This window comes from Cottoperca gobio, chromosome 3 (assembly GCF_900634415.1).
Source record: "Cottoperca gobio chromosome 3, fCotGob3.1, whole genome shotgun sequence".
NCBI classification, from domain to species: Eukaryota; Metazoa; Chordata; class Actinopteri; order Perciformes; family Bovichtidae; genus Cottoperca; species Cottoperca gobio.
In genome coordinates, this window is record NC_041357.1 from 25,789,746 (window position 1) to 25,804,107 (window position 14,362).

Genomic DNA, 14,362 nt, shown 5'->3' on the forward strand with positions numbered 1-14,362 from the left:
ACTATCAGACACTAAAGGCAAAACAGAAAAAGCTACATATACTCTTACTCTTTGGATTCAAAACAATAGTTTCTTCTTGTTGATTGTTTCCCTTTATGACGTCATCCCTTAAAGAGCTTATGTAACTATGTATGAATCCAACTTCAATATAATGCTTAAGCTATATCGAAATCAACAAAGCAGCGTGTGAATGCCGTATGCCAAACTGGATTTCACGTTGGTTTATGAAGGGTTTTAGCATCTCCCTCCGGATTGTTGTGATCTGTGACATCTTGGCGATCACTCTGCCATGCTTCAATAACAGAGGATGTGGTTGCCTGCATATCCTTTATCGTTTTTTTCTGCAACCGCCTCGACAGGGAGGGAGATCCCGTTGTGAAGCGTTGCTGTCCTGTTTTGATTGTTTAATAATCCAATATTGAAAACCAGCCGTTAAAAGGTTGTCCACAAGCCTCCTCCTGATATTGAATACCTCTTCTACATCTGGATTAATATCAGGTGATTCCCAGGTATCTTTGCTGTAGATATACAAGATACCCTCCATTTACCCCATGTGTCACAATAAGTGGCTTTGGTGAGCTTTATGCAAAACATAATGGAGCAGATTTGTATTTCATTTATCAGCAAAAGAAGAAATCACAAAAAGACGATACCTAAAACCTAAAAAAAATCTAAAAAAAGAAAAAGCAAATCTCTGAAAAATATAGGTGGAAGGTGGATTGAAACCAGAAAAAAAAAAAAAAAAAAAAAAAAAACAAGCACTACATCATGCATATACAGAATTTAGACAACATCCATTTTTATTCAGATTTAGCCTTTATGTTTCCTGTGAGCGTGAGATATCAGCAGTGTGTCATGGTGTTGTGGTCCGCAAAAGCTTCCGAGGTGATATGTTGATTACTCGGACGTGACAGTCAACTTAGCGATGGCACAGAGACCATGGGCAACAGGGCTTTTGGTGCACTGGAGATAAAACTTTTTTTTCAATGCCCCTAGTCTGTGGCATTAGAACGTGTGATCATTTTCTATATCTGCCACATGTTCACAACTACCGTGCCTGCCGATGGGAATTAGGTCATCAGGCACAACAATGTGAGGTCAGAATCCCCGCAGCCTTTTGAGCGAGAGTTCGTAGATACCACAACCTGTAGCTTTTCCTGTTTGTCGATATAATGACATCTTACTGAGGCATCCTCCTTGTTCCTCTGATCTTCCACAAATAAAGTCTGGTTTGATAAAAGATATTATATATTAAATCTTTTGTGTGACGCATATTTTCACAATGAGCCTGAATGTGAGACTGAGGCACAATGTGTTTAAATGTGTTAAAGGGCTCTGAGTGGGAGGTCTTCCACATTAACTCAACCATTAATGTCTATTAAATGATGGCAATTACTTATGGCCTAATGTACACCCAAATCTCTACAGTTGGGGACTAACAATTCCTCATTTCTGCGTCTTTAATCATGGGTGGGGGTTTAATGCTGAGATTAATGCGAGCGATCCAGTGCTCTTTATAGCATTTCGGACAGAGCTACTATATACTCAGAGCGGCAGGACAGCTGTGCCAGCGCATCTTTTCTCTGTAATTTCCACACTTTATCTCATATTAATGTTCGTTGTAGTAAACGAAAATAAAAAAACCGTTGCATGAAACTCGTTCAGGAAGGTATAAGTGGTATGCGTCCCATCAAATTGTGTCCGTAAACAAAAGGACAGAGAGTTCAATGTCCGTCTCGGCTGTCGCCGAATGGGGCGTGTAAATGATCTATCTACAATATTAGCTACTGTCATACATACATCGTCGATGAGTCAAATGACTGACTCTTGACAAATGGATCAAGGTATCGAGATAGCAAAGAGTCTCATTTCTCAAATAATATCGATTTTTACACATTTTTTGCCACTCAACATCTCTATTAATCTTTATTTTTTGTGGGGCATAATTTGTGATGAGCATGTCCCTTTTTGGTAATAAACCAGCCCCTATACCTCTTGTATACTTTTGTTGTTTGTTCATCACTGCTAATCAGTGAGTAAATATTTCAACTCCAAGGTATACTAACAGTAGGTGGCAGGAGTGTCGCGTCTCATGAGAGGGCAATCTACTCCATGTTTGCAGTCACACCTCAGTTACACGACATCATCTATCTCACGTATGAATAGAGTCATGAAATGGAGTGAAACACCAGTGTGGACAGTCACAAGGAGGACAAATCAATGAATTAATGATAGACAAGTGGACCAGATGTCACGCAGTTTTTGTTTGTATTCAATATATAAATAAGGTGTGTTGTCCATCGTTGCAGAAAGTTGTTTTCTTTGCCCCAAACATTAAACACTGGAAAGTCTGGTGAATGTCTTGCACAGGCTTAATGAACATTTTGTTTAAATTTTAATAAAAAGGGCTCCTCCTGTGCTTGAAGTCCCTATTTTGTGTACTGCGGCCAACACGTGTCCCACAGCTTATATTAAGACAGGCATAACAAAGAAGCAGCGTGTAAGAAATAAGGACCCGGTTCCGCGACTTCACACTTAATTCCCTGTCGTCTCTTCCTTCAGTTGACAGCATGTGACCCTCTCATTGGCTACTGGACACATCAGAAGTGACACTAAGTTAACTTTTAGCGCACACGTAGCTTCCCGGCACGGCTCACACTTGTGAGGCCACTGCTTACATAAACGGTGACTCACCACTGACTGGGATCACAAACGATTCATCCTGATGAATTTGCCTTTCTCTCTGTAAAACACCACTGGTTGCGAGCGACACTTTAATCTGTGAAGGATTGAGTGTAGTGGCTCCTAATCTGCTACAGTGTCATGGTAGACATTCATAAGATCATACAGCATAAAGGGATGAATCCTGCATGCCATTTTTTCGGATTACAAATTATATGTAAACCAATTTTCTGGATTCCCCCCCATGATGTGGACATGCATAATTTTTTAGCCTCAGCTAGAAGTCGACCACCACTTCGCTCCAAACTGGAAACATCTCAACAACTATAAACTGGATTGTTATTACATTGTTTTACAGACTCACCGATCTTGACGTTAACTGTAGCACCGTCATTAGTCTGATATTTGTTGGGTTTTATATTGAAATTTCTCAACAACTTGGTTGGATTGACACCATTGATGTTTTCTTAGAGATGAATCAAACATAACTGTGGTGACCCCTTTATTATTTATCTAATGCCATCATTAGGTCACCATTTACTGACCAATCATGGCAACACTAAAGACATCCCCCTTAGCTCTGCTATACTTTGTATTTAGTGCTCATAACTGCTAAACCTCATCTAAACCAAATTGCATGATAATTATTGACGTTTTAGCTCAACTAATTACAAGAACAGTGCATCCAGAGCTGCGAGCGTGGCGGTGGACTCATCTTGTTTACATTTTGGCCTTTGACATATATTGTGCCTTTTTTTCCGCTAAGTCTATTTCTGTCTTTGTCTGTCCACAGTTCCAAGGTCGGGTTTTAGATGACCTAGTGCCCAAGATGTCTGTGTTACACATTCCTGCTCCCACTTCGTGTTACCGTACAGATACAGTAAGGATACTAATAGATATTACTGTGCTGCAGAGTACTACAGCTAAAAGTAGATTTAACATATTTAGTACAATTCTGTGTAACTGGAAAAGACTATGAATAGTGTTGCTTCTAAAGGAATCACCCAAATATGGCAATCCTTTTCATGAAAGCTATAAAATAACGGTGAATGTCCAGGGTAACGACAGAAAGAATGTGACGCAGTCCCTCTCAGAAAAAAGGAGTCACTGAGATAACACCGGATTACTCTCTTTCTAGATATATATATGATATGAGTGACTGGCTGTGTCAAGATGGAGTGGGCTCACGCATAACATGATCGTTTCTATTAAGACTGACACTCGACAAGGCGTAAGCATTATCTTTTTCATTTCATTTCATTTATTTTCCAGCCTGTTGCATTCAAAAAGGTGCGGTTCTTTGATCAGTGCACTTAGAACAGCAGTAAACATGACAGGTTACAATATAAAAGGCACAGCACCATTTGCCACTGTACAACAGTGTCCGTTATTTCACAGTTGGATACATTCCTGAAAAAATATAGGTTGTTTACTCCCAGCCTGAAATGTGCAGCACTGTGCATTTGTTTGACTTCAGTTGAACATAATAACTCTCCGACATTCTCACAAAGGTCAAAGTGTTTTGTGCTTTTACATTAAAACAAATTACACATAGCCTACGTCTGCCACTTCATTCAAATATTTTTATTTAGTACAATACAGTGACCTGTTGATAGATACACTGTAGTTTTGAGTCCAACCTAAAGATCGGTTGAATGTCGGATACACAAGGTAGACACCACAACACTGACGGCATCAGTCCACCTAATTGATAATGACAAGGAATGGACTGTTAAAATTAAAGAGTTAAGTCATAATTCTTCATCTTTTTTTTCCTGGTATCTGAAGAGTTTTCTCTAGCAGACATCGTTTTCTGTCTCCAACTTGCTCCTGTTGTCGTTTTGCAGATACCTTGAGCCGTTTTTGCTTTAGGACTTCATCAATCAATGGCATGTGATAGAAACTTTCAATTGGAAAATCTGTCATCCTTTCATGTCTATTGAGAGATAATTCTACTCCACCTTCACAGCTGTGGAGCATCACAGCTTTTTGTTTAGTTGGAGTATTTCCTGCCCTCTGGCTCAGTCTTCCTGGGCAGTCTGGGGCTGCCGGCAGCTCTCACCTGAGTAGTGGATTACAGTGTATGGGTCCTCCCACCACTCTGAACACAGAGCATCTCCTCACCTCAAACCTGATGTTAAGCAACAGACCAGGCATTGTGGGAGAGATATTAAAATAGCCTACACCCGTTATCTACAATGAATTAGCCCAAGGCATGTCATCTCACCACTATTGATCGAGAGAACAGATCATCCCTTTATGCAAAGGACGGGGAAAGTACACAAGATAATAATCGATTTCATGTATTCAGGAAAGTAGAAAATGTGATTTATATAAGCTGCCTACATGTTGTATTTATGTAAGTGTTATTTTGGAAATGCCTTTAAGAATCGCTGAACAATGAGTTGTTAGCGTTGGGCCTATAAATAAAGTCTGTGAAGGTCACATGTACCAGACCCCTGCAGGAAAACACAAAGTTTTCATGCTGTAAAGCCAAGACATATAAGCCGAGCGGCTTACAGGCACTGTTCTCTGTTTTATTTCAGAACCTGCAGCCATGCTCACTAATGTGGTTGTCGAGGCCTCAATAAATCATAATTTTCTCACTACAGAGGCGTTTAGTGACACGTTCAATAATCTCTTTTTTATATTCTCTCACGGATGTTTCAGAAACAAATAGAAGAAAACCAGTGATGACCATAATGAAGGTCTTCTGTGTGCTGACAGACGTGATCCATCCATTGTTCATAATCTATCTGCTGAAGATCAAACTCACAGCAGTGCAAATAATTATTTTATTTAATATAATAACTTTAAAGGACAAGACAATGTGAAATATCATCATCAACATAAATTTAAAACACCTTACGTGCATTGCAAAGGCACATGAACAGTATGACAGTTACAGTAAATTACAATCATGATGAGCAGGAGACTGTAGACTGTATCTGATGTATTTATTTTAACCCATGAGGTCAGGTGACTCGGATCCATGCGTGCCAGACATCCTTCTGTATCACTTTCTGCTTTGGATGTAGTTTTCTAAAATCTTCACCAACATGTCCTCCTCCTGAAACGGAGAACCATAACATCAAGTTCAGAATTTCAGTCTCTTTTTTTGCGCATAAAGAGTCATTTTAACATCAGAGGTGCTCACACTGATCTTTCGTGCGGCTCTCTTGTGTATCCACCTGCGCTTGCAACGCCACCCGCAGGAACTCATGGAAAAGCTCCACGAGAGCTCTCTGCTCTGCAGGCAGGGGTGACTTCCAGCGCATCCACACTCTGCCTCTCAGCTGAAGGCAGCAGGGGAGTATCCATCACGCTCTTCTTGCCCATGAAATGTCCTGCAATAATCAAAACAACGCTTTTTAATATAGACTTAAACTAAGTGAGACCAGGAGAAGAGAAAATCCTTTGAGGGACATGAGAAAATCAACATTGCTTAGAGGCAGAACATGTGATCATGAAAAAATAAATGTAGGCTATTATATAAGCACAATATATTACATTAGAGTCATTCGATTCTATACGATGCAACATGACTCGGCTGGTCGAAGCTGTTGGATCAGATTCTTACCTGTAGCCCAAGATTGCCTCTTGGATTCACTTTGATTTTGGCAACTTTATTCCTAAACTCAGTCAGGTCGAAACTGACTGCGGCGGTGAAAGACATGAAAGAAAGAAGACAAGATAAGCAAATAAGCCACACTGGCAAAAATTATTCAGCGTAAACCCTCTCATTTAGCGCAGAGTTTCAAACTGTCCTCAAGGCGCAAATTTCCAAATGTGTCCTGTTGGTTGTGGATTGCTCAGACTCATCCTCCTTTTATAGGCTTCCCTGCGGGGTGGGCTCTGTTATGTTGCGTGTACTTTCATTCAGCCAGCTGCATAAATCGAAATGTATTCAACCGAGTCATTGTCAGGATTCGTTGAACCGCGCCTCTGCTGTGCGTATTTACGCAACCACACGATTTATCTTTAACACAGGGCAGATGCGGAATCTTTGCTGAAAAACAGTATTCTCATTCATCCAATTACACGACCAGCAAACATCAGTGCACACATGTCCAGTGGGGTTTAATTACTTAAGGTTTGATTGGACTTTTTCTTGTTAAAGCATGGAATAGTTTTCAGACGTTTTTGGGGATATAGCTTCCACTATATTTATAATTCTTTGAGGAAAATCTCCTCAAATAGATTCTTCATGCTCCTATAATTCATATTAAACCAATGAAAATGATGTCACAACATACAGTAGATTGCAACCATTAATACAAAGCTTCATACACACTGGTTGTGCACTATTGTTGTAAATTGTGGAGACATATCAGAGGTGACAACTAATGCTTCCTTCTAGCAACACATATAGTAATTCTGTCCAGGTCCCTCAACCCCCTCCCTGCTCTCAGGGCCTGGCCCCTAACAATGAGCAACATGACATTTGGCCAGTTGCAGCATGCTGCTGTGATCACCATCAGTCCTCCGAGGAAAGGAAAACCTGCTGATTCTCGCAGCTAATTTAGAGCTGATAGACAGACAGCCTTTTTGTCACTTCGGGGTGCTGAAGTTGCAAGTTAAGTGTAAGGGCTGCAGTTTGCATCTTGCTCTTTTCATAACCTTTGGCATTCACACATACTTGTGATTTTAGATATTCTGCACAGCTGAAGGTCAGTTTAATTAGAAGACCGTCGGACCGTCACTCTCTCAGACCAGATGAACTGAGACAGCTGTGGTTTTAGCAGCACCGCATCTCCGTTCAAAGACGTGATTGATATTTGCATCTCAGGCTTTAAAACAATTGATTCATAGATCAAGGGATATAATTATGTTCTAGCAGTAACTTGGTGTTGTTTTGTTCACTCACAAAAAAAATGGAAAGTTGACAGCGTGAAAAGCTCGTTCTCATTCCACAACGGACACAGAACAACTATCCAAAGTTGTATCTAGAGACTGCTTAACTGATCATTTCCTAATCCACATGCTGCTTTCTCGTGCCCATTTGTGAACCTGAAGCATTTATATGACGAACTGCATATAACAGCAATAAAATAAATAAAAAAGCCCCACCGAACAGGCCACACGATGGAGGTCTTTGAGGTGGAGTGAAGACGGCAGCCAAAGTATCCTGATAGAGTTTTCAAGTAAATCCACATTATAATGAACCAGTATACTGTATGATTACATTACTGTGTTGGAAAGCCTCAGCTGAATTCTCCCTGATAACAAATACACTGCAAGTGTGCTCACATTGTATAAACAAATAGAACAGCAACAAGGTTAATACTCAAAGCCACATCTGCACTAATGAAGAGCTCAGCTCACTTAAAGAGAGGCGGTGCATGAGGCCCACATCAGTGACCTCTACCTAAGTTATCAAACAACCACCATTTCATGAACAAGAACACGTGTGAGCAGGAAACTCAGAGAGGATGTTAGTGGTTTCATAGAATATTTGGATTTATGAATGAAAAATTATTATTACAGGTCATTTACAGCTTTTATCCAGAGCGACTTACTTAACTAAAGTACAGGGACAGTCTCCCTGGAGCAACTCAGGGTTAAGTGCCGCTCTCTGTAAGAGAATGCATTGCTCAACATTTTACAGTAAAGCTTTTCTTTCAAAAAGATTTCCAGAAGAGATATTCCTTTTTACTCCCTAAAACAAATACTGGACACAAGACATGCCTAGTTTTTTGTGAATTAATTTGATTCTGTATATTAGAGGTCCCACACATTTGTTTTTACCAATGAACACTTATTTTCCCCCATTTCCATGACTCTAAGTAGTTTAATGTAAGGAACTATAGAGCGGTTATAGGGCACACTACAGAGGGGCTAACACTTTAACTAGCTGCACACGCCAACGTGCATCATGTGATACTAGTTACGTTTCAAAGGTCACACAAAGAACATATCTTGCGTAACGTTAGGCATGTTTGGGGATTTTTATTAACATTTTTCAAACAATAGTCAAAATAATATATTTTCAAAACATTCTGTTGATTCCAAAACATTTCCAGGCCTGGAGAAGTTTCTCTCATTTGATCATGACCATGGGAACCCCGGTGTATAGGCAGAATAACTTGTGACAGGTCCTCGACAGTTATAGATCAGCATTGCAAGAAATTAGACCAAGAGCTCAAATAACCCATAGTGGATGGTAACCAGATTTCATATTTAATATCATTCATATTCAGTCATAAAATACTTCACACATCTTTTTTTTTTTTTTTTTAAGACAATGATTGAACAGGAAATAAACAAGACGTAATTTATCTTGATGAATGCCGTTTCACATTCTGAGGATTACAAATAAAGATCGATTTCAAACTAAATCTAGTCGAGTCCCTCACAAAAATATTTTTAAAGCTTGGATTTTTCAAATGTAAACACCCTATCCACATTTCTACAAAATGTTCAAACAAATGGTACAAAAAAGCCAGTTGGGTTTTGACAAAATCTAACTTAATTCTGTTTTGAAAGGCATGACTGAGGTTTCCTGGACGTAGTTTATCCTTCGCGAGTCCTGACGTTTGGGGTAAACTCACTCCCGATGGACCAACACGAAGAGACCCAGCAGGAAGAGAACAGCATACTGCAGGAGACATTTAACACATTAGAGGCTCATGCTGAACACACTAAAGTGTCAACTGGGCATGTTGCATTGAGGTCGACCAACTTACTTTGAACTTGGGGTAATCGTTCATGAGAATGGTGACAATTCCAATGTATGGCACAAACCTGGAGATGACAAGACATTTTATTAATGCATAATATGTCAGTTGTTGCTTCCTTCCAGCTTTTCCTATTAAATAATTCACATACAAAGGTTTGGATGGACACATGGCGCTATACGAGTAGTGTGGAGTCATTTAAAGAACAGCTCATTGCATACAGAGTGATGGTGGATGAGCTCCTTTAGGTTTCAGTTTGACTCTGAATAAACACTGCAGCTCCTGCAGAGCAAAGTAAAGTTCGGCGCTGAAGGCAGTCTCTCCTTGGCCTCCCGTGTGCGGTGTGGAAGCAGGAACGGTTAATCCCTGTTGTATATTAACTTCTGAAAATAAAATCAAGCCTCCATTTACTGTCTCGAACCACTTTCTCCTAAGATGCGGCCGGCCTACACAACAGTTTAAGCTATTTTAAAATAAATGTGTGTGTAGCAAAGGGGGTGAAACACCGAAGATCATTCACACTCTTTTGCATCACTTCAATGAGCAGTCATTGAACACAACACAACAGCACTGCTCTGTGGCGTAACATGAACAGAAAAAAGGACAATTAAACTGCAAACATTTCTAGTACAGTCAACTAAAGAGGTCATGATCGTGACAGCCCTATTCTGTATTAAACATCTGCTCAAACATACATTTAAGTGTTCACTGCCCATCCTACCTGGAGGAGCAAGGGATGCATTTAATGTGCCTATCGCTCAGTCACTGATAGTAACTGTGTGTGGAGGTGCAATTAATATTTCATGCGTGCCTGCTTGTTATCAGTTTTGTTTGCATCAGGGTGAGTAGGGAGATCTATTGTCCAGTCTTTCCACGATATTAAATCATGCAGACCACATCTGGTAAAAAGGTAAAGGTGGGTGTTTTTTGTCGGTACAATAACAACCAGATTGTAGTTATGGAGTTTCAGACCGACAGACTTCACTACGTTAGCCCTCCCAGCAGTTAATTATCCATCTTTGATAATCGTGACAGCACCATCCCTCTCGTACATGTGGGCCGATGAAGAGAACGAATTGTCTAAGTCCTACCTTCTTCAATATAAATTAACTGGCAAAGATAATAGAACAACCCTAATCCCCGAATCTAAAAACAGCAAAAATGTGAAATTGCTACTTTGCATATGACCTTCTGCTCAGTTTGTAACCAACCAAAGACAAAAAGGGCTCGACTCCATTACATTGTACAAGTGTTGCTTTTATTGCGCCCTAAAGAATAGGCAGAACATATTAATGTATCTCGTCAATAAAGACTATTCAATTGAATAAGTATTTCCCTGCTGGACTAAAACCATCTCACTGAGACTTGTGGCCTCTCCTGTAGAGCAGAATAGGTGAAGCTATCCGCCCTATTATGTTGTCTAGATATCTGTATTGTTATGAATAGTATCCAAAGTGCTTACCCTCGAGCTCGTCCCACCACATCTTTTTTCTCCAGCCAGTGTTGGCCCTGCTTGTACAGTCCTCTGTCATCCACTGCGTTGTTGTCCCCTTTGGTCAAGAACTTAATGTCTCCATTTTCCCTGTGGACAAAGTAACAGCGTGAGTTTAGATCACAACGTCCACCGAGTCTTTCACGACACATCTGTGTCTGGATGAGGGTGAAATATCACAGAGCATTTTCTTTGCAATACTATGAATGGCATGTTCAGGTTTGATACACAGACATGGGACTCAGTGATACTGAAAGTACAACTTATTCATGGACAGCACTAATAAAAATGTGTATTCATACTTTTCATGGATCTTTAGAACTCTGTGTACTATTGGGATCTCTCTGCCTTCTATCCTGAAGACGACAATCTCTCCGACTCTGATGGGATCCTCTACCCGGTTGGTCAGAAACAGCAGGTCTCCTCTATGGAACGCTGGCTCCATACTCCCACTGAAATGAATGGTAGACGCACATCACAGTCAGTTACCATTTAAATATATGATTTTCACTCTTGATAAATATCATACATACATTATCCACAGCTAGTGGCAGCGAGTCGTGTCTTTTAAGAGTTCAAAAACAACTAAATGTTTACAATGTGGATTTGTTTTTCATTTGGAAAACAACAGAGTCACAAAGAGGTATTAAGAATAACTTTCCACATGACTGCTCAACATTACATGACGCAGGTTAGGACTAAAAAGCCAACTGCATCAGGACATCCCGACCAATCAGAGGTTGAACTGGTATGATCAACAGGTCAGCAACAGGTCAGCAGCTGATCAACTGCGTACGTTGTTACCGTTCACAACAGATTACGTGTAACTAGCACCAGGCATGCATGAGAGGACTAATCAACACACAGCTTAACACATTACTTTACACACACTTTCACAGAATCAGAAAGCGATTGAATACGAGCAGAAGGATCCTACTTTCATACACATACAGGATAATGGTGAAACGGTATTCAATATTATTTCTAGGTTTGGGTTAAGGTACGTTAAGGTATTCTTTGTTCTTAGTGAAGAATTGTCCCAGTTTACTTGCAGCGTGTTGACTTAAATGCTGGCGAGGTAAAACTGGAGATGAACAAATGAACTTTGGACAGAAAGTCGAGTTTACTTTTCCACATGGGGATGTTTGTGTGACCCAGATCTTTCAGAATAAAAATAATTTTGTAATTCTGTGCAACAGAGACATAAACAACTCAACAACAAGATTGTTGGCGACTTTAACTCCGTTTAGTTCAGTCCCAGGGTGTGGGAGATGTTTACCCTGTGACTGCTTAAAGATGCTATAAAAGTAACAACCTGGTGAAAATTAATCCATGGAAGAAAACAAAAAAAGGATCCAAGCAGTGACTGAGCAACTTCCCCAAATGAACAGTATAGCGCTATTAAGCTTTGTAATACTGCGTCAATTCTTAAAATCAAAGCATCGATTTATAATTAATAGTTTATATGCAAAGTGTTTTTGGCAGACAGTGGTCCATTTTGTGTCGAGTATAAACCTCCGACCGCTAGAATAAAGAGCAGTGTTGCAATCTATCTTCAGCCATAGACTCTTCCACTCCCACGAAACAACTTAAACGGAGACAGGAAGTAGACGTAAGGGCACAAACGTTTACTTTTCTTTATACAGGTTTTATGCATATTGCTGTGCGTTTACTTTCCCTAAAAGTAGATTTTGAAAAATCTCAATATATTGAATCATAACCCGTGTATCAGGATACGCATCTTATCACCAAATTATGACCAATACACAGCCCTACTTATAAATATGTGCCGTGGTACAATACTTTAAATGTTCTGCTTCTGTGCTAACAAAGCCCTCAATCTCTTCGTGTATCCCAAATAATAATTTACAGCGGTCTGTGAGAAAATGTGAACCCCCCCAAAAACTAAATTTAACCAACTGTTGAGGCACAAATGTGGCTTGCCTATTAAAAATAAATAAATAACAGTTTGAACTTGTTGTTTATTCTGTGCACATGTTTTAAATATTTCCAAGCTGAACCCACAAACCTGGAAGTTATTTAAATTCTCACAACACTAACTCATCAGCAGATGCTTGTAATGCCAAAGTAAAGCATAACAGGATACTAAATCCCAACACATATGACTAATTTACCTGAGAACAACAACAATTGGACTCTCACTGCCGGTGACAACCATCAGTCCTTTCCAGATCATCAGCGCAGAGGAAACTATCATACCAAAGTTCAGCACCTGGTAATAGAGCTGCAAACAAAACAAAAACATATTAAAATTACATTTCTAATAATAACCTCTCAAAAACAAGTGTGCCTGTAACCCTAACTATAAATAACACCATTTCAAGTAGACCAACTTAGTTAACTCTTGGGTTTCTCCACCATATGGTCGCTAACACTGAAGTCAGTGGTGATTCACTGGTTTTAGCTAACAGTGCCATGAATAGTGAGGTAAAATGAGGAAATTGGCTAGCTACACTGAAGTCAGGAAGACTGTAAACAAGGTTACAATGTGTATTTTATGCCGCAGTATAAAAGGGGACATTGTGTTGGATACACACGCGCATAAAACAGTTTACTTTCTATGTTGCTAACAAGTGACAGACAGGCTACAGCGTTAAAAGCCGTTGGCGGCTAGTTAACGTTAGCTCAGAGGTCTCCACCATACAAAGACACGGTCGTAACATCAGTGAAAACTAATGTTCCGGTACATACCTGCCGCTTATTCATGCGACGAACATCGTCGAGAAAGTCTAAAGATAACATTTTTGCAAATACTACTGGGTAGAAAAAGCACCTAAATCACATTAAAACGTTTAAAGTAACGAGCATATGGATGCACGGACAAGCGCTGAAAACTTGCATCCGAATCTTCCGGGTGCGCGCAACCGGAAGTCCCGCCCTCGTACGCGCGCTGTGTTGAGGTGTCAGTTTAGGATACGAGAGGGAGCAGACACTGAAAACAAACGTGTTGTGGCTGGATCTGTGTTTGTTCAGCAGTGTTTTGCAGAAGTTTAAAGACAGCCAAGGGGCGATATTATATTAAAATAAGGATATTAATGGTTAAGATAGTTGTCTCGAGGGAAATTGCTGTGCAGCATTTTGCAGTACAACGTGGGAACAGTACAAAGTTATAGTGCTAATATAAAAATCTAATGCAAATGTATACATACAATGCCCATGGACGGATTATGAGAGAATGGGCCACCCCTCCCAGAGCCACAGATTCAAAGAGACGTTTGTTTCCTTCTTTTTGCATTTCTTTGTGGTTATTTTGTGTGTCCTTGTGGTTGTTTAGCGTCTCTTTGTGTTCATTTTGTGTCTATTTGTGACACAACAAGAAATGATAGAAATGACTTCAAGCAGAGGCAGATGACCCCTAACCTGTTGGGTCTCTGTTCCTGTGCCAAGTAGGCCTGTTCAGTAATCCGTCCATGACCATGCCAAAACAGTATGGATAGAAAACACAACAGGTTAATGATAGGGTTAGGTATAGGTGGTTTGCATGTCGATA

General features: G+C 40.0%; 2 protein-coding genes across 2 annotated transcripts; both read right to left on the reverse strand.

Moving 5' to 3' along the window:
- Window positions 1-5,698: 5,698 nt before the first annotated feature.
- Window positions 5,699-6,426, reverse strand: LOC115025208 (neuromedin-B-like). The gene is given in 6 exon segments (XM_029457236.1): window positions 5,699-5,757; window positions 5,846-5,936; window positions 5,938-6,029; window positions 6,263-6,274; window positions 6,277-6,363; window positions 6,366-6,426. Coding segments are annotated over 6 exon segments (402 nt in total).
- A 2,180-nt stretch (window positions 6,427-8,606) lies between these two features.
- LOC115025191 (signal peptidase complex catalytic subunit SEC11A) lies at window positions 8,607-13,796 on the reverse strand. The gene is made up of 6 exons (XM_029457235.1): window positions 13,564-13,796; window positions 12,987-13,096; window positions 11,154-11,303; window positions 10,822-10,941; window positions 9,369-9,426; window positions 8,607-9,280 (listed from the first exon to the last, which is right to left on the reverse strand). The coding sequence occupies exons 1-6, from the start codon at window positions 13,612-13,614 to the stop codon at window positions 9,230-9,232; spliced, it is 540 nt and encodes a 179-aa protein (XP_029313095.1). The 5' UTR covers window positions 13,615-13,796; the 3' UTR covers window positions 8,607-9,229.
- Window positions 13,797-14,362: the final 566 nt, after the last annotated feature.

Excerpts from the sequence above, each read along its gene's own strand:
- LOC115025191 (XM_029457235.1), bottom strand. The coding sequence starts at position 13,614 with ATGTTATCTTTAGACTTTCTCGACGATGTTCGTCGCATGAATAAGCGG. Across the intron at positions 10,942-11,153 it reads GTTCTAAAGATCCATGAAAA|GGAAAATGGAGACATTAAGT; the intron begins GTATGAATACAC and ends CTTTGTCCACAG. Across the intron at positions 9,281-9,368 it reads ACGATTACCCCAAGTTCAAA|TATGCTGTTCTCTTCCTGCT; the intron begins GTAAGTTGGTCG and ends TGTCTCCTGCAG.